Below are 18,973 nucleotides of genomic sequence, written 5' to 3'. Positions count from 1 at the left end.
TAAAACCATTTACCAGTACGATTTTTCAAGTTACCGATATAAATTTATATCCAGTTCTACAAACGAAATATCCAGATGAGTAGAAGAAGAACTGCCGGAACTCTCTTCCAATCAAAGGAAGACACAAATTTCAAAGAGGCCTTGAAATTGTATGAATCCAAACAATACAAAAAGGCCCTCAAGTTAGTGGACACTAACTTGAAGAAAAAATCACATCCTCAATCTTTAGCCCTCAAAGGGTTGTTGCTTTACCATATACATGCTGCCAATGGTAAAAACGAGGATCCAGATAATCTTGAACCAAAGTCTTATTTCCAAAAAGCATTGAAAGAAGATGCATCAAATCCGGTAATTAATCACATTATTGCAATTTTCTATAGAGCATTACCTGATTATACCGAAGCTGCCAAGTATTACAAGTTAGCATTGGACAATGGGTCTGAAAATAGAAATATTTGGAAAGATTTGGCGGTTTCTGAAATACAATTGAGAAAATATAAGAACGCATTGGCCGCCAGACTCCAAGTTTTAAACTATTTTCAAGGTTACAGAGCTAATTGGACAGGTTTGGCAATTACCCACCATTTGAACAAGAATTATGACCAAGCTGAAAAAGTTTTAACTGGATTTGAAGAGCTTGCTGAAGGCAAATTGTCGGACCCTGAATTTGTGGAGCACTCGGAATGCTTGCTTTACAAGAATAAAATCATCTTTGAAAGTGGTGACGTCAAGAAAGCTTTAAAAAACTTGAAGGAAATTGAAAAAACCGTGTTTGATCATTTGAGTGTCAATGAATATAGAGCAACTTATCAAACTGCTCTTGGTGATCACAAAGCAGCTTCAATCACTTACAGAAAGTTGTTGCAAAGAAATCCAGATAAGACTGACTATTACTACTTGCTTGAGGCCTCTTTGGGTATTGAACAATCCAACATAACTAAAAGATTAAAATTATACAACAAGCTTGAAAAGTTTTATCCAAAATCCGACCCTCCAAAAGTTATCCCATTAATGTTTTTAAAGGCCGATTCTAAGGAATTTGAAGATAAGTTGAAAAACTACTTGATTTCTAAATTGCAAAGAGGGGTTCCATCAGTGTTCAAAACTTTGAAATTCTTGTATAAGAATCCTGCTAAAGTCCAAGTTATTGAAAAGTTGGTGCTTGAGTTTTTGGATGATTTGGCACAAAAATCTAAACTAGATGTTGATCCAACCATCACTGTCTGGACTTTGTACTTGCTTTCTCAACATTATATGTTCCTTGGTGATATTTCAAAGGCTGAAGAGTATATTGACAAAGCCATGACCCATTCTCCAACTTTGGTGGAACTTATCTTGTTCAAAGCTAATATTGCCAAGCACAAGGGTCAATTGGTGGAGGCTGCTGATATTGTCAACAGTGCCAGATTATTAGATTTGCAAGATAGATTTATCAATTGTAAGGCCACCAAGTATTATTTGAGGGCTGACAACCTTGAAAAAGCTATCGAAATTGCCTCTTTATTCACAAAGAATGATGATGCAGTGAACGGCTTGAAAGATTTACATTTGATGCAAGCTAACTGGTATCTTATCGAGGAGTCAGAGGCTTATTTCAGATTGTTCAAGAAAGCTAAGAATGCATTGATCAATCACTTGAACAAGATTGATTCCGAGAATATCGAATTTACCCCAGAGCTTTCAAGAGAGGTGAAGGACGAAATCGACGAAGTCCAAAAATTGAAAGGCTTGACGTTGAAAAGATTCAATTCCGTGGTTAAGAACTATAAAGAATTTGAAAATGATCAGTTGGACTTCCATGGCTATTGTCCAAGAAAAGGTACTCCAAGAGCTTATATTTCTATGTTGAATTGGGCTGACGGTCTTTTCAACCAACCTCTTTTCATGAGAGCAGTCAAAGGTATGTCAGAAGTTTACTTATCCATTAACGATGATATTGTTAACAGGGAAGCCTCTATTATCTACAAATATTCTGAAATAATTGCATCTTCTGCCAGTAAGAAGAGTAAAAATAAAAATAAAAACAAAACCAATAAGAGAAGAGAACAAGAGGCCTCAAAGATTATTGCCTACGACCATGATCTTGACGTGTTTGGTGAACAGTTTGTCAATACCGATGAGCCAATTGAAAAATTGAATGAGTTGTTTAGTTTGACAACTGATAAAACTTCGGTATTTTACTTAAAATTGTCTTTCTTAATTTACATTATTCAAGGGAAATTCATTTTGGCATTCCAATCATTGAAGAATGCTAAAGACATATTAGTTGACCCTTCGCAAGCTATCTTGCCATATTACTTAATGAAACTTGTCGAATCACTTAAAAACAATACCGATCCTAAACTTGAGGCCATCAAATCTATGGTTGTTAAATCTATATCCAGCGTTTTCAAAGATTTTAACGCCGATGAATCATTTGACGTTATTTTGACTAAATTCTTCAAACTTTCTGAAGCTGATGGTTTAGAAAACCATTATTTCTATTTGAAGAGCACAAAATTGGCTGGAAAATACGATGAAGCAGTGGCCACTAAAATATTGGAACTTATTAACAAAGGGAAGATTGATAGGGATTTGAATCTTGATGAATTGGTGATTCTTAAAGACTATGTTGAAGCAAATGGATCCGAAGATTGCTACTGGATCTGATAACACTTATTGTTTTTTATACCATTAGAAAAATAGATGCTTCTAAGATTTGTTTTATTTATATGATGAATGTACTGTACACAACATGGTAAGATTATTGAGTAAATGAATGAATGAATGCAACAATTTCATAATATACTGCACTTTTTGGACTATTCGAGAGAAATAGTCAAGATTTTCTAGTCATGAGATCATTTTTACAAAACTTTTCACTTTCATGTGATTTTCACAAACTTTTATTGTTAGAGGAGATATTATACTTGATTTATTATCACAACAGGCGATAAAAAGAAAATAAAGTCCGTTATTTATATATACAAGTTTTTAAAACCCCTAAATAGAACTGAAATAACCAATGAACCGAAATAATGAGATAAAAGATATATATGAAAAAAAATGATAGATGAGATAAAAAGATACGAGAGGGAGGGGGGGGGTAATATCACTAAAAAATACATAAGGATGAAATTAAGAAGGTGCAGCACATGTAAAAAATATAAGATGAAAAAAAAAAAAGGGAGGTAAAAAAAAAGTTATGTCATTAAAAGTTTAAGTGTATGAGAGATATGATATTATAATAAAAGAGACGCTGACTGGATTCAACAAATATTGATGTATTCCACATTATCCTTGGCATACTTTAAAGCCTCAGTCACAGCTTCACCAGTTAAAGAGTGTTTTACCCTAATGTGTCTGGAAAGAGCATCGCCTCTACTGAAGGTCTTAGGAGAGTGTAGAGGTTTATCAGTTTCACCATTAGCCTGTGCATCATCTAGAGATTTCTTGTAGTTATTTTCACAAATCATGCACCTGAAAATCTTTTTTTTGGATGCATGGATGGTTTCTTGGTGTCTGATCAAATCGTATGGTCTCGAGAACTTCTTTAGGCAAGGAGAGTTAGTAGATGGATTGATCAACATACATTGATTATTTTCATCCAGATCGGCACAATTTGGAGAGATAACCAAAGTGCTATTTGAAGAAGCGTTCAATGCCTTGTTAATATCACCCACTTCCATATTTGAGATCGACTGTGAATGTCTGTGTTTGATTTTTTGTATTGGATTATTCTTGGTGGAGACAGTTTTCAATTTCCCAGAAGTGTTGTTAAGAGTATTCAATGAAATTGGTTTCAAAGTATTTTTTCTAAACTTCTTAACTTCTTGATCGTTGTTATTGATGAAAGAATGGGCTCTAGATGAATTATCAATCAAAGCAGCAGTATCAAACTTAGGCTCGTAGAAACTATCCTCATAGTCAGACACATCGGAGCTGTCAACGTCCATAGATTTCAACGTTCTATTTTCATTATCATCATCCTCAAAGATAGCACTCTCATTTAGGAACTGTTTGTTGCTTGCTAAATAGTTGCTATACCCATTGGATGATTGTGGGCTTGGCAAAACAGAGGTATTTGGAGTCGATGGCGCTTCGTATACGCTACCTGGCTCATCATTTTCTTGATCATGGGCGTAAAAAAAGGGATCGTCATTGACATCAATCAAGCGATCTTCATCTTCATCTTCATCTTCGTCGTCACTTCCATAATCCTCCAAATCTTCATAAGGAATTTCCATAGTATTGTAAAAATGAAGGGAAGGAATGGAATCGAATGTGTGTTTTTCTGCAAGAGCAATGATTTCGCTGTTGGAAATTCCTAGATCATTATCATAAATGTTGACATTAAACAACATTTCATCCTCAAGTTTTCCAGAAGCGAATGGATTGAATTGTTGGAAATTTTGGCCAAACTGCGAAGGCTGTGGCTTGGAAAACCCATTCAATTCTACATCTGGGTTAGCATATTCATTGAACGGTTGAATGGAATCGTGGTTGTGAAGCTGGTACTGGTAGGCGGGCACGGCATTATTATTGTTATTATTATTTGAGGATGTGTTAGCAGTAGTGCTAGATTTGGAGCACACAGAGTTCTGGCTATTGTTTGATGTGGTATAAATTTTTGAGAAATTGTAGTTGTTGTCCGTATCCGATGTTTGTTGTATATTCAAAAATTCGGATGAATCAAACATCTTATTTGAGAATTTTGGGGAGCCTGATTGTTGTGGTAGATTTGAATTGACATGATATAACTCATCTTCCAAAATATCGGACATTGGGCGGTTTAAAGATGGGAAAACGGCATAAGAAGTCATTTTTTGGATGTTGTTGTTGTTGTTGTTGTGATGAGTAATTACCTTGGTGGTATTCGGGTTGTTTCAAAAGATGATTAAACAGTAGCGCTTGGATGAGCGAAACACACACAGGGAGCGGGGGGAGGGGGAAAGGGTGTGAATAAATAGGAAATTAACAGTTGGTAATGTATATATTAATATAATTTAGCTTTGTTGACAAGTACTTCAGGGCAAATAGCGATGATGGGATTGTCAAGAGTTTTGATCTAGTTGTTTTGACACACCTGAACAAGAGGAAAGGAAAAGAACAAAGAAAAAGGCAGTTGTATTTATAAAAAGAAACCAGCGTTGAGATGAGGAGCCGGGAGACACCGAGGGTGCGACGCTCGGTCCCAGGATTAGTAATATGCGAAGGACTACGTAATATGTCACGTTCTAGAAGGACCACTGTGTGCCCTCGGAAGAGGGTGTGTGCCGTCGGTGCCCTCGGAAATGCAGCGGAAGCTTCTAGCAAACCACAACCACCGGAGTTTACTTAGGCAATTACCGACAACCACAACAACAACAACAACAACAACAACAGCGGAAAAAAAAAAAAAAAAAAAAATGGGAGCCATTAAGGTTAGGTGGTGAGTAGTGCACTACAGTCAGTGGCTGTGTGCCGAATATTATTAATATGGCGCTGCGACTCTTCGCCATTACCGCTTCGGAAATACCAGGCTGTTTCCACTCACCGCCATCATCGATGATGACGGGATTACCGCCATCGGATATTGTCCTGAAAAGGTGAAGAACATTAATGTGGGAAAAAAAAAAAAGGGCGCTGACTTCATCAATTTGACAGATACTGCTAATTTAAGGTGATCCGTGAATTAACAACAACACTCCATCTAATAATTTAATACATATTAATCCATGCCCCCCTTTTTTCTGTTATATATATGCATATTTCCTTTTTTTTTATCTTAATATTTGAAGTTCAGGTATTTATCTACTTCAAATTTTTCAGGCTACCCCCAAAATCAATATCGTTATAATTGAAGTGAACATGTATCTACACACTGTATTTAAAAATCTAAGACACATGATCCTCAGTAAGCACAGATTACACATGCCGCAACCTGAAATTTGAAACTAGACTAATACTTGGGAAATTAAAGGTAATTAGTACATTTCTGGTAATGGTAGTTAAGGATCACTTCTAACAACTAATTATTATATTGTTAACATATACAAACTTACACCTAAATCGGCATAAAATTATTCCAAATATAGAATATAATAAGTAATGTTAAATTTTTTTCACATGAAACCATTCACTATCAAGCAGGAGGTAAAAATCCTGCAAATAATGCGGTTTGAACCACAATCCAGAGGAAGTTCCAGGTAATTATTACTTTCTCAATAGGAACACCCAGCGAAGCCCCCGCTTTGTAAAATTTCCCCCGGAGACCAGCAGAGTTGTTACTCTCAATTAATTTACAGGCCAAATACCACGAACTAAGTGGAATGAATCCGCTAACTCTCGTCAAAATTTGAACATGCCAGCTAGTAATCCCCAAAAATAAAAACAACCCTGTCATAAGAAGTAATGGCCTCAAATGTGGAACGTACTCCCCTCGGAAATAGTTTATTGATACAAGCAAAGTCAAAATTGTCGGCAAGGCAAATAAGAAATTAGGAATATTATTAGGAGTCCAATAGTTAAGAAATCCTATATTCCAATAGCGACCTTGGGCAAACGAATACAAAGAAGGTAAACGTGAGGTGCACCAGATCACTCTTTCTGGACAAAACTCCTCATATGGCAACATATTGATGTAAACAAACAGGGAAAAAGTCACTAGTCCAGCAAGTAGTGGAACAAAGGTGGAAAGTTTCAACTTCTTCATGAAATACAAAAAGTCATAGAGGTAAACAAATGCCACCAATATAATATTCAACCTAATCATGATTCCTCCAGCAATGAAAATACTAGACCCCAAATATATCATCCCATACAAGGCTTTTGGGGCTCTCAAATTCGTATCGTCTTTTTCAACTAATGATAATTCTCTAAGATATAATCCAACAAACGCCAAAAATGTAGCAAATGATTCAGAATATGGCGCAGTCAAGAAAACTCCTGCTGGATTGAGAATATAAACGAGTGCCGATTTTAAAGCCAACTCATTCAGTTCACTGATTGAAAACCATCTTGATGGTTTACTATTGTGATCAAATACAATCGCGGTCCATTTGTACAACACTAATACTGACAAATAATGCAACAAGTTTGTTAAGCCTACTGCAATAATTAGCTTTCCATAAAAATTCTCATAGACTAGCTTGTGCAATTCAGGATCTTGGATACTGAAAAATGGAGCCGATTTCACAAGTCTACCCCAAAGTGGACTGAAAACCCATTCATGTTCATAAGTCGCCCCTTCTGTAAAAATTTTGCTGAAATAAACCGCATCCCATACCACCAATTTTTCAAGGAATCCCTCAAGAATGAGTGATATGGAATTGGGGATGCGTTGCAGAAGTTCTGGATATTGGGCTACTAGTGGGACATCTTGTATTATTTTAGAAGTTAATGTGATAAAATCTTCTTTGTGTCGAATGACGTTTGCTGATTCAAATATTATTTGTGACGATGTATCAAATTGTTGATTTGTGACAAATACAATTATCACCTGTATACATTTGATGATTATGAAAAACAGTGTGATTTTCACAAAATGAGAAAAAAGCATTATTGATAGTTGGTAACAGGTTCAGCCCAGTCTCATCAAAAGTCCAGGGATTCAATTTTCAAGTGCCATCCACAGAAATTGCTTTACGCGCCCCGGTTTATTTTGACATCATGATGTCCTCGGAAAAGAAAACCACAAGAGAATTATTCAACAAACTGAAGAAATACAAAAATATCTATAATAATTTGAATAGATCATTTATGATGTAGAAAAAAGAAAAAAGAAAAAAAAAAAATTCGTGATGAAAGTAAAAAAATTTATCAACTATTAAGACATTGTTCCAGAGATAGAATTTCAAAAAAAAGAAAATACAATACATAAAACCAGAAAATAAAAATAAGAATGAATGAATAAAAATAAGAAAGAATAAATAAAAATAAGAAAGAATAAACAAAAACAGAATATCATTTTAAAACTCATTAATCGCATATTAGTTTTTAACTGGAAGAACATTCTTAATGAAATATGAATTATCGCTGTTGATAATATTACCTGGAGTCGAATAACTGCAAATGTAGTAGTTAGAACTGTAATAATTAGGACAGCTCTTGATAGCACAACCAATTTGAGTAGTGCTTACCCAGACCAATTGGGTAAAATGACCAGTCACTTCAGAGAATCCTGGATCGTTGAAATTATAATGGGAAATTTCATTATACCACAAATCAACGGTCATGCTAGCGTTTAAATTAGTACCGAGAGCCAAGTTTTCACCATATGGACCTCCAGAGTGTTTGAGGGCTCCACTACAGTTGTATTTATCAGCATAGGCTTGGGCGTATTGGTAAAGGGTTTCGTTGAACACAAGGGCTGGAGCTTGGTTTAAGGCTCTCTTTTTGTTAGATTCCGCAATCATTTGATCATTGATGGTTCTAGCTTCAGAAGAAATTGTAGTTGAAGCGGTGGAGGTGGTTGAAGATGTAGTGGAGGTTGAAGATGTAGTGGAGATGATAATAGCTTCAGAGATAGAAGCAGAAAGTGAAGTTGAGATAGAAGTTGGAAGAGTGGTAGGAATAGCTGCCACGAGTGAAGTTGGTATAGAAACAGAATCAGAAGTTGGTATAGAAACAGGAAGAGAGGAAGCAATAGACACCGAAACAGAACTTGGGATGGAAACTGAGAGAGAGCTTGGGACAGAAACAGAAACAGAGGTAACAGCTGATGATGGAATAGATACAGAAAGTGAAGTTGGGATAGAAACAGGAAGGGAGCTAGGAACAGACACGGAAAGTGAGGTAGGGGTTGACAAAGGAAGTGAAGTTGTAAGGGAGGCAAGTATGGAAGTAGGAGGATCTGTAGGTATGGAAAGTGGAAGGGAAAGAGATAAAGAAAGGTCGACAGGAATAGAGAGAGAAAGGCTTGTAGGAACAGAGACAGGAAGTGATGCGGAAATGTCACTAGGAAGAGAAGCTATATCAGATGTAGCAATATTGCCTATGACAGATGCAAGAGTATCAGCGAGAACAGGTATACCAGAATCATCATTGGATGCGGCTTCTGTGGATGCTGAATATTCATTTGTAGTAGATGGCACAGATACGGCCCTATTGGCCATATTAGCTGTAATATTAGATGAAATAAAAGTGGATTCATAAGTGGTAGATGGAATATCACCAGTTACTTGAGATGTTGGAGAGACAGTACCTGGAGCTGGGACATCCCCCGATATTTGAGGAGATGTTGAAGAGATAGTACTTTCAGTTGAAAAAACAGTGCCTGGAACTGGGACATCTGTTGTAGCAGCACTTGTAGTAGCGGCACTTGTAGTATCAGCAGAAGTTGCTTCTGGAGTGACAGTAGAGTTAACATATAAACCAAACTTAGATTTCACAGTGGTGTACTCGGTAAAAGCTTCACTGTATGGACCATAAACGGTTTCGTAACTGGTAGGAAATTCCTCGGTAATAGATGAGGAAATAGAAGTTGAGTAATAGGTGGTGCTCGTATATCCTGGGGGAATCGTGAGGGAGTTGGAGCCAATGGTGAATAATATCAAGCTCAAAAGAGTATTTTTAAGCATCTTGATAATATATCTGAATTATTTTAATTTTAATCCGTATCAGGTGTGTATGGAAGCAATTGGTTATCTAGGTGTGTATAGAAGCGATTAGTTATTCGTTAATAATTACAAATTAAAGAAAAATGAAAAAAAAAAAAGGGTAGGCGAATATGTACTGCTTTATAATTTGTTGAAGACCTGTTATGTTACTCGAGACGCCGCCCAATTGATCTGATGATCCATGTCCAAAATCTTCTTTTATAATTGACTGGGATGCACCTCGAGTAGCTTAATTGATCTTTGAACAGTTTTCGCTTCAGTTGCAGCTGAGGATTGGTGATATTTCGTATTGCTGATGTTCACAGATTTCCCTGCAATCTCAGCATGCACCTGCAGCGCATGTGAACATTTGACCAGCCTCACAACTATAATGCAAATGGGCATCGAAGCTTGTGAAACGAAGACGTTGTCTAAAATTTTATATGATCGGCTTAATTATTTTGCATCTTTGACATGCTTCTATTTGATGCGAATAAATGACAAGAGGGAAGAAAAAAAGGAGAAGTTTAGAACCTCCGCCCTTTAGTTTCGAACAGTGTAGAAGCCTGGCCGTTTCAGTTTTCTTTTATACAACTGCCTTAATGAATCTAGAGATCTTTTTCTTCTGGTATCCAAAACCTAGTATTTTTTACAGAACACTCGTCTACATTATTCTTGTGCACAGATTTTTGCAAAAGTAGTTCAGGAACAGTGCTCGTCAAAAAAAAAAAAAAAAAGAGGTGTATGGAAGGGGCCCTTTATTGCTCTGGAAGTCCGACAGCGTGGGGTGGTTGGTACCCACGTGAGTGCTTTGACTGACTGACTCTAAGGATGAGGAAAGAAACACCTCTTCTTGTAAGACTTCCTTATCATTATATAGGAGAGAAAGGAGATATATCTATAAAGAATCTATTCAACAGATTAATGGCTACATAGAGAAGAATGCAAACATAAGAGAAAGTGACAACTCCCAAGTTTCCAAATCCTGAAAAGATAATTTGCCAGGATACAATTGCAACAAGAACAACTATTCGACAAACAAAACAATAACACCAAGCAGGCATTACCACTTTTTGAGCCGTCTAAAAGATCATGACTTCGAAGTTGATATTGCTAAGACATGGCGAGAGTGAATGGAACAATAAGCACTTGTTTTGTGGATGGGTCGATGTTGGATTGACCTCCAAAGGGCAGCAACAAGCAGTACAGGCTGCCAACCTCATCTCCCAAAATGGGCTATCACCCGACTTAATGTTCACTTCAAAATTGACGAGGTCCTGTGAAACCGCAGATATCATTAGTAAGTCGCTCGGTAGGATGTGGATGGACGTCATACGAAGTTGGAGGTTGAATGAACGACATTATGGGGCTTTGCAAGGGAGAAAGAAATCGGATGTGGTTGCTGAAGTCGGTAAAGAGAAATACATGTATTGGAGGAGAGCTTATGAAGGATGTCCTCCTTTGATGAATGATGAAGATGAAGCATTGTTGATTGATGATCGTTACAAGTATGCTGATGTTCCAATTGAAGATCTTCCCCGGGGAGAGTCTTTGAAAATGGTTCTTGAAAGAGTTAGGCCATTCTGGGAAACAAATATCAAATCCGAACTACTAAAGAATAAAACTGTTCTTATAGTGGCACATGGATCAGTGGTTCGGTCGTTAATTAAAATTATTAGTACCATAAGTGACAGAGATATAGAGCAGATCAACATTCCTAATGGTGTACCCTTGGTTTATGAATTTGATGAAAAACTAGGAAAAATCGGAGATTATTATTATTTAGATCCTGACGCAGCGGAAGCAGGAGCAAAAGAAGTTGCAAACCAAGGTTTGGAAAAGAATTGATGGAGGTAATTAAAACCTAGTATATACATATATATTATAAAGCTCGGTGCCTAGATGCTTGATTTCTCTTTACAAAATTTATGGTTTAACATTCATTATAATCTCGTCAAATATATATAAAGTTTTCAGTCTTTTATGACAGTTTCTTTGTGTTATGATTGTTATTATTAGGAAGTGATGAACGGCGGTCCTCCTTGTAGATTACATCTTGACATCTTCCAATTGAACGGGGGAGAATACCTGCTACCATTTTTTTTTTTTTTACAGAAATGAGAGCTCATCTCAGAATGCGGTATATATCTTCTGACCTATCTCTTTCACTTTTTGAACTAATTCTCTCTATTTTGTATATGACTGGGGCGTGTCGTATGATAAGTTCCGGCATTCGATAAAAATCCCTATAAAATTTCCCGCTTACAAAAAATAAAAAAAAAAATAAAAAAAAAAAAAAAAAGTTAAAATCACCACTTGTTTAGTATATCAATCACTTGCAGAGTATGACAAGCAGTGCAGTCGATAATCTGACTATAGGCACAAATATTCCACCTAATTCAAGTATGAAGAACTCTTCGCCAATAACATTATCCACTGATAAACCATCGGACCACGGTGTGGATAAGATCCGCGCATCTATTGTTCAGGATGGCTCAGGGTCCTGTAATAAATATATCATCAAACTCCATAACCAGAACTTACCTGGAACTCTTGATGTGCAACCTGAGAATACTACTGGATTCAATTTCCTTGGTAAATGTTTTCCTGTTGATGACGCTGCTGCTGATGACACTAGGTCCCCTTCAGAAATTAGTTTTGATGATATCATATGGGTCGGCAATAAGACCGCTGGTACCACTTGTTACACAGATCATGCTGAAGATAGTCACGGAGGTGAATATAGGGATGAACTTACAGATAATGAAGTCGCCATATCTTATATGATAAAATCGGATAGTGAGATTGTGCCAGTGACGAAAACATTGATCATTGATAACCTTGATATGTTACCAAATGATATTATCAAAAAAGAGGCGGGGCGTGGAGATGGAACCTTAGACCAACCCGAAACCAATGGTTCAAATGAAAAGCTTGCTCAATTCATGTTATCTCAAGCATATTCTGATCCATCATTTTTACAGCGCAGAATTCTTATTCTTATCAATCCAAATGGTGGGGCAGGAGAAGCCTTGAAAAGATTCAAAAAATATATTCAGCCAATACTCAAAGCCGCGCACGTTCAATACGAAGTTATGGAAACTAATTATCACTATCATTGTCTTGATATTGTGAAAGACTTGGACTTTAGCAAATACGATATTATTGCTTGTTGTTCCGGTGATGGGATTCCTCATGAAGTTATCAACGGTATTTATCGCCGTAAGGACAAGGTGGAGATCTTCAATAGAATTATTGTCACTCAATTGCCTTGTGGATCAGGTAATGCGTTTTCCTTGACATGTCATAAAACCCTTAGTCCATCATACGCCACGTTATCATTGTTGAAGAGCGCGGTTATTAAAATGGATTTGATGGCAATTAATCAAGGCCACGGAGAACACGCCAAATATCATCTTTCCTTCCTCAGTCAAACTTATGGGATGATTGCTGACGCAGATATCGGTACTGAATGGATGAGAAGGGTTGGGCCAGTGAGATTTGACTTAGGAGTCGGTTATAAAGTGATCACACAGGCTTCGTATCCTTGCGAGCTTTTCGTGAAATATCATTCTGAAGGGGTAGATGAAGTGGTTGATCATTTCAAAAGTCAAAATAAAAATAGTTTGTCTAATGATGGACATCAAGTTAGTGAAGAGAATTTTGACTTTGGATTGCCTAGCTTGAATGAAGATGTCCCATCTGATTGGACAAAAGTCGAGGATACAAACTCACTTTCAGTGTTCTACACTGGGAAAATGCCATATATTGCGAAAGATACCCAATTTTTCCCGGCAGCGCTACCCAATGATGGTACTATGGATCTTGTGGTGATGCATTCGGATACAAGCTTCCTCAAAAAACTCGAGATTTTGCTTTCCATAGATACCGGCAAACACATATTTCATAAAGACACGGTTTATGGGAAGATCACTGCTTATAGATTGATTCCGCTAAAAAATAATTACATTAGTGTTGATGGGGAAAGCTTTCCATTAGAACCTATTCAAGCAGAGGTTATTCCGAAAGTTTTGAATATTATATCCAAAGACGGAAATTTCATGGAGACAGTTTTACACGAGACGACTGCTAATTAAGCTATCTCTATCTTAATTGAGCTGGGTTTACTTTTACTTCTTTCTTGTTCATATAGATTGGTGGGTTAAAAATACCTGCTTTTTTTTTTTCTTTTTTTTTTGTCCTTATAACGCTTACAAACATTGCATTTTCTTTTCTGTTTTCATATTAATTTTAGATGATACATTGTCTTGATTAATGATGCTATAATATACATCTTTCGAGTTTGTTTGTTTTTTTTATAAATTTTAGGGTGGCCATAAAACAAAAAGTTCTCTAATTATTTACCAACAGCCCAATCGTTAAGTCCCATCTTGTTTCTGCTGATTTCAAAGGCGTAAAATTGTAATCTTAAAGCAAAAATAGTTCCGTCTTGATCGTATTCATTCTTTGGGCTGGTTCTCAATAAAGTTCCGAAATTGTAATCGTCAATCTTGGTTTCCCACTTCTTGCAAAACTTTCTCCATCTTTCCTTGTTCTTGTGATTCTTCAATTCGTTTTCATCGATATTGGAGATGTAGACAGCGTCCTTAAATTCCGGGAAATCCGTTACCAAATCTTCATAAAGTTCTTCATCATATTTGGTAAGTTTCAACTTTGACCCTGGGATCTTGGTGATCAAGTTCCAGTAGACTTCGGCTTGTTGAACGGCCTTGACAGCGAATTGCTTCTCGATATCCTCGAGATTGTCGGCGTTTTCAGCATCGAAATTGCTCAATGACATGATCTATTAGTACTATTCGGTAATTATTTATTTAACAGTCAGGCGATGAGATTGCAATTGTCAATATTAAAAAAAAAAAAAAAAATTTTTTGCTGCTCTTTCTCGAAAAGTTTGTTATGTGCCCTGTGTATTGGCATCTAGTTTTTGCGCTCACTATGGAAAATTGTATACGGTTGTTGTTGTTGTTGTTGTTGTTGTTGTTCTGAATACTCAACTGGGGGAAACAAAAGAAAAGAAAAGAAGAGTATAACAAGTATAAGACATATATAGATTTATATATTTATATATTTGACTAGAGTTTTTGTGTCTATAGCAGTGGAACCACTATCCAGCATCCAATCTGCCCAGTGAAGCCGTGTAATGAATACTGTGTAGATGTAGCTCTCAAACTCGCTGTTACTCCAGAAGACTATCGATAGCTGGAAGCTTTACAAGAGGGAGGATGAACATTACACTTCTTAATTCCAAAGATTCTGTTTCGTGGACTAGGTTTTCGGGTTTAATAAGGCTGTGTTTTTCGGCGGTCACGGTAAGGGATTAATTAAGGATTTATAAGAGTTCTATAGCAGTGAGTGGGAGGGGCCTTTGATCTCCTTAGTTCAATTTTTGCGGGGAGTCAGTCATTTTGGGATTTCCCATAGCTATGTGATAGTAGTAGTGTACCATATATATACCCATAACATGCCAAATCGTAGGCAGATCAATATCAAAAAATATGGCTAATGGTGGCAACCATGAAATGAAGAGAAACTGTAACAAAGGCAATACAATTCACCTTGAAGAAAGAATGAACAAGAATCGAAGATATCCTGGTGGAAAACACATTTAACCGGGTATTCCCACGTTGAGGGGAAACAAATTAAACCTACCCAGGACCTCCGATGCTACTATGCAACAAGTGTGTGAAATGGATGGAAACGCTCAATATGAATGGCGTACGTTAGCAATACCATCTGTATTTACTTTTCATTATTTTCCATGTCTATTTTTTTTTTTCCTTTTTTTGAGAAATCGTATTTGATTGACTAAAATAATGGATGGTGCTAAGAGGCGTTATTTGTAGGGATCCATCCATGGCTAATTGGGGCTAAAATCTCTGTGCACATAAAAAAATATGGCGGTGGTTATTCGAACTTTGGTTGCCACCACGTTTGTCAAGGTGGAGTGATACAACCTTCTGCTGTCAGCCAAACAAACAACAACATAATAATAGTAAACCCCATATCGAGGTTATGTATTATCGTCTACACTTTGTATTCAGAACCCCTGTAATTACGTCAATCCGACTACCATCTCAGCTGATCAAAGTCGGTTTTTAGGTTTTGTTGTATTTTTTTTTATTTTTTTATTTTTTTCCCTCTAATAATTTTTCCCTCCCTTTCTGGGTTGCCTTTCTGATTCTCTCTGATTATTTTATCCCCGTTGTTGTTTCCGACAGTTGCAGTAACTCTGGATTTTGCCACTGAGAATCCCATCCCATACAGAATAGTAAACCACTCGATCTCTATTCACCCAATATCACCACATTATTATGGAACAGACGACTCACGATTTATTGGCCTCTGCGCCTCCCACCGTCCCTGCTCCTCCTGGCTCTTCTGGCTCTTCTTCGGTGCTATCAACAGCATCATCATCATCATCATCATCATCCACGGTAGACACCCCATCTCAAAGCTTCATATCCCAGTCTTCTGCCATAGCACCACCTGTGGCCTCTAATTCCGAACGCTCATCTGGTTTTGCCGGAAGTGTTTTGGAAGAACACGATTTTTCAAATAATGACTCTCCTATGTGCGAGAGCGAAGTCTTACAAGTAGTGTTTAACAGTATCAAATGTGGTTTATCGGCAGTTAGCAAGTTTTCTGCTAAATTCGAAAAGTACTTGGATCAAACAGAGAAGTACTACAGCGACGATTCCAATCATGAAAAAGAAATGAAAAAATTAGCCTATAAGTTCCTTCTCGAGGACTTGTCATTATCCAATAACGAAGAAGAAATAAAACTAAAACAGATCAATAACTCTGCTATGGCTGAGCAACCATTCGACACGAACGACGATAAAAAAGACAACGCCGACATGTCAATTCCAAATCTAAAATCGGCTTTTGTCAATTCTCTGAGGCAAAAGCAATTAGCCCGGAGCTATTTTGAATCAAACAAGAAATTGTACCACAAATTATTGAATGAAATTAAAATCCAAAATCCAAGATTCTTGAAGCACGAGCACAGCAGCACGGTTACTAAAGGAGATTCTGTGATTTCTGTCAATTTTTCTAAGATCAATAGAAATTTGAAAAAGGCCGAAGAAATCCTTAATTCATACCAAAAGAAAATCAACAAAATGAATACTGATTGCAAAAAAATCATGGACTCGATTGGTAAATTGTCTTCAAAAAGCGATTCTAAGATATTGCTTCAAAAGAGAAACGCTTTGATAACCCAGCATCACAATACAATTGAATTTTCGGTGTTTTTAACCTTCAAGCTATTCAAGTTTGAGATCTTGGAGTACTTCCTTTATATTAGAGACAATGTTCCATTTACTCATGAAATATGGAAAGTCTTGAACTTCAGAGAGGTATACCAAACTTTGTACCAAATTGTGTTATACTTTGAGTATTGCTCATCCACCATCACCATGTCAAAACAGAGTGCCACCCCCATTAGTTTTATTTTGCCAAGCTCTCAAAGAGAAGCTTCTCTTAAAAAATATGGATTTGATGTGGATTACGGCAAGCAAGCGGCTGTTCAAAGTAGTAACAAGCTAAAGGCCAGTGAGGTTTCAACATGTCTATCAGAAAAGGAGTTAATGGAAGAATATCCAGAACGCTACAAGAGATTTTCCGCATATTGCAAAAAATTATTCGGTTTTGTTTCGCAAATAGACCACGGAAAATCAAAATATACTGTTAATCAAGAACATTTTTATCATAAGTTGGCGGAGATTCAAGGAGAGACTAAAAGTGAAAAGATATTGAAGAAAGATAATATTTTGACAAAAAATTTCATTAGCTGTATTTATCATCATCAATCGCTTTACGAAGTCTTGAGCAATCTAATGATCAATTACCATTTAAGATACTTGAAATTGATTGATAAATTCGTTACCGACAACAAAGATTCCGATTTTTTCAGCACCAACCTCTTGCCAGTGTGTGGGAAATCTCAGGATGCTAAAGTTACCAAAAAGTTTAGTTCTAGCAATAAATTCGAGACTTTGATTATGTTGATTAAATCGAAAATCAGAAAGAATATTCTTAAATTGCAAATGATCAACCAAGAATTTATCAATAAGTTCATTGAATCAGACTACAAGATTTTAGCGGTTGACAAATTCAACATTCTTAAACAATTACCGGAATTGATGGTGAAATCAATGAGGATTTTATCGGATTCCTTTGATTATATTTTTTCGTTGATTCCGTTATTTCCTGTGTCTAATCCTCCAAATCGTTTGTTTGTGGCCCCACTCAACCAAACCCCTCCGCTTATGCCTATGGGATCCCACGGATTTTTACCTCCTCCTCCAATCCCTGTGGCCGTGCTATCTCCAATGAATCATCTTGGCAGATCAAGTTCTAGAACTGATAGGAAAAGACCTATGGATATTGGCAGCAGTAGCTCGTCAAAAAATAAGTTGAGTGGAGGACCATCGGCCGGACCAAACAGTCGAACCACCACCTCGGGGTCTAACTCTGCTAGTACTAGCAATCAAGGTACTCCATTATCATCAACAATTAGTAAGTACCCAGGTAATACCACCGTGGGGACTCCTCATTTACCACCATCAATTGCCACTTCCTCGTTGGCGCCTACTCCGATTCAATATAGCAGAAAATTTAAAGATTCTCGTCATCATCATCATCAGCTTCTTCATCGTGGTCATTTGCTTCGGAGCCATATCCATCAGAAACAGAGCCGTCATTATAATGCATATTACAACCAATATTATAATGGGAGATTGGGGTACGGGACTATGGATTCCACCGACACTTCCTTCTTGAGCACTAGTTGGTTCATTTTACATGACTTGAAGCGTAAATTTAATGATTTGATAAATGGGTCATTTGGGAGATACGGGAAGTTCTTGAATTCGATTGATGATATTGACTTATTTTTCAATGAATTGGGCAGCGGTATTGGTGCCGGTTCCGATGTGGCTGAAGATAGTAGTAGCGCAGGTAGTAGTAGTAGTGATAAGTCTGACAATTCCAGCAGCAACGATGAATCCAGTGATCAAGATTCCGACAAGCGTGAATCAAAAAGGAGAAAATTGAATAATCCTGTTTCCACTGGTACCAGAATTACTGGGTTGGGTTTTGTGGCGGTGAACAATAATAATGTGAACAATAACCTCTCGGGGCTTATGTCAGCTCAAAATTCTACTTTTGGAACATTTAAAGCTTTACAAGCTGACATTGATAAATCATTTGATGATTTGATTCAATCTATTGATACAGATGACAATTTGACCGAATTGACTAATTTTATTATTTTATGAACTAACTAACCAATGAACTATTTTTCAGCCTCTTTTTTGTTTTTTTTTGTTTTTTTTTCTACATCAAAATTCTTCAACATTGTGCGATTTATTCATTCATTTAACTTTTTTTTT

The 18,973-nt window shown here is 36.8% G+C and overlaps 8 protein-coding genes across 8 annotated transcripts; 4 read left to right on the top strand and 4 right to left on the bottom strand. All coding sequences in view use genetic code 12, as the record gives it.

The window, feature by feature from the left end:
• Positions 1–75: 75 nt before the first annotated feature.
• NAT1 (peptide alpha-N-acetyltransferase complex A subunit NAT1) lies at positions 76–2,649 on the top strand (the record flags this gene model as incomplete). The annotated part of the gene is made up of 1 exon (XM_064999777.1): positions 76–2,649. One exon carries the CDS (start codon positions 76–78, stop codon positions 2,647–2,649), a length of 2,574 nt encoding a protein of 857 aa, XP_064855849.1.
• Positions 2,650–3,248: 599 nt separating this feature from the next.
• Positions 3,249–4,802, bottom strand: DASC09_061920 (stress-regulated transcription factor RPN4; the record flags this gene model as incomplete). Its single annotated transcript, XM_064999776.1, has 1 exon — positions 3,249–4,802. The coding sequence occupies one exon, from the start codon at positions 4,800–4,802 to the stop codon at positions 3,249–3,251; it is 1,554 nt and encodes a 517-aa protein (XP_064855848.1).
• Positions 4,803–6,103: 1,301 nt separating this feature from the next.
• GPI18 (GPI-anchor transamidase GPI18) lies at positions 6,104–7,519 on the bottom strand (the record flags this gene model as incomplete). The annotated part of the gene is made up of 1 exon (XM_064999775.1): positions 6,104–7,519. The coding sequence occupies one exon, from the start codon at positions 7,517–7,519 to the stop codon at positions 6,104–6,106; it is 1,416 nt and encodes a 471-aa protein (XP_064855847.1).
• A 430-nt stretch (positions 7,520–7,949) lies between these two features.
• Positions 7,950–9,539, bottom strand: DASC09_061900 (CAP domain-containing protein; the record flags this gene model as incomplete). Its single annotated transcript, XM_064999774.1, has 1 exon — positions 7,950–9,539. The coding sequence occupies one exon, from the start codon at positions 9,537–9,539 to the stop codon at positions 7,950–7,952; it is 1,590 nt and encodes a 529-aa protein (XP_064855846.1).
• A 1,110-nt stretch (positions 9,540–10,649) lies between these two features.
• DASC09_061890 (2,3-bisphosphoglycerate-dependent phosphoglycerate mutase) lies at positions 10,650–11,405 on the top strand (the record flags this gene model as incomplete). Its single annotated transcript, XM_064999773.1, has 1 exon — positions 10,650–11,405. The coding sequence occupies one exon, from the start codon at positions 10,650–10,652 to the stop codon at positions 11,403–11,405; it is 756 nt and encodes a 251-aa protein (XP_064855845.1).
• Positions 11,406–11,902: 497 nt separating this feature from the next.
• Positions 11,903–13,654, top strand: DASC09_061880 (sphinganine kinase; the record flags this gene model as incomplete). The annotated part of the gene is made up of 1 exon (XM_064999772.1): positions 11,903–13,654. The coding sequence occupies one exon, from the start codon at positions 11,903–11,905 to the stop codon at positions 13,652–13,654; it is 1,752 nt and encodes a 583-aa protein (XP_064855844.1).
• Positions 13,655–13,914: 260 nt separating this feature from the next.
• On the bottom strand, positions 13,915–14,358 carry CHP1 (ribosome-associated Tef1p biogenesis chaperone CHP1; the record flags this gene model as incomplete). Its single annotated transcript, XM_064999771.1, has 1 exon — positions 13,915–14,358. The coding sequence occupies one exon, from the start codon at positions 14,356–14,358 to the stop codon at positions 13,915–13,917; it is 444 nt and encodes a 147-aa protein (XP_064855843.1).
• A 1,531-nt stretch (positions 14,359–15,889) lies between these two features.
• On the top strand, positions 15,890–18,859 carry DASC09_061860 (uncharacterized protein; the record flags this gene model as incomplete). The annotated part of the gene is made up of 1 exon (XM_064999770.1): positions 15,890–18,859. One exon carries the CDS (start codon positions 15,890–15,892, stop codon positions 18,857–18,859), a length of 2,970 nt encoding a protein of 989 aa, XP_064855842.1.
• Between the last annotated feature and the right edge of the window lie 114 nt (positions 18,860–18,973).

The sequence above is a fragment of the Saccharomycopsis crataegensis genome (assembly GCF_037102585.1).
Source record: "Saccharomycopsis crataegensis DNA, jcf7180000000098, whole genome shotgun sequence".
Lineage (NCBI taxonomy): Eukaryota > Fungi > Ascomycota > Saccharomycetes > Ascoideales > Saccharomycopsidaceae > Saccharomycopsis > Saccharomycopsis crataegensis.
Note: the sequence above shows the minus strand (reverse complement) of the source record. Positions and strands in the feature narration are given on the sequence as shown.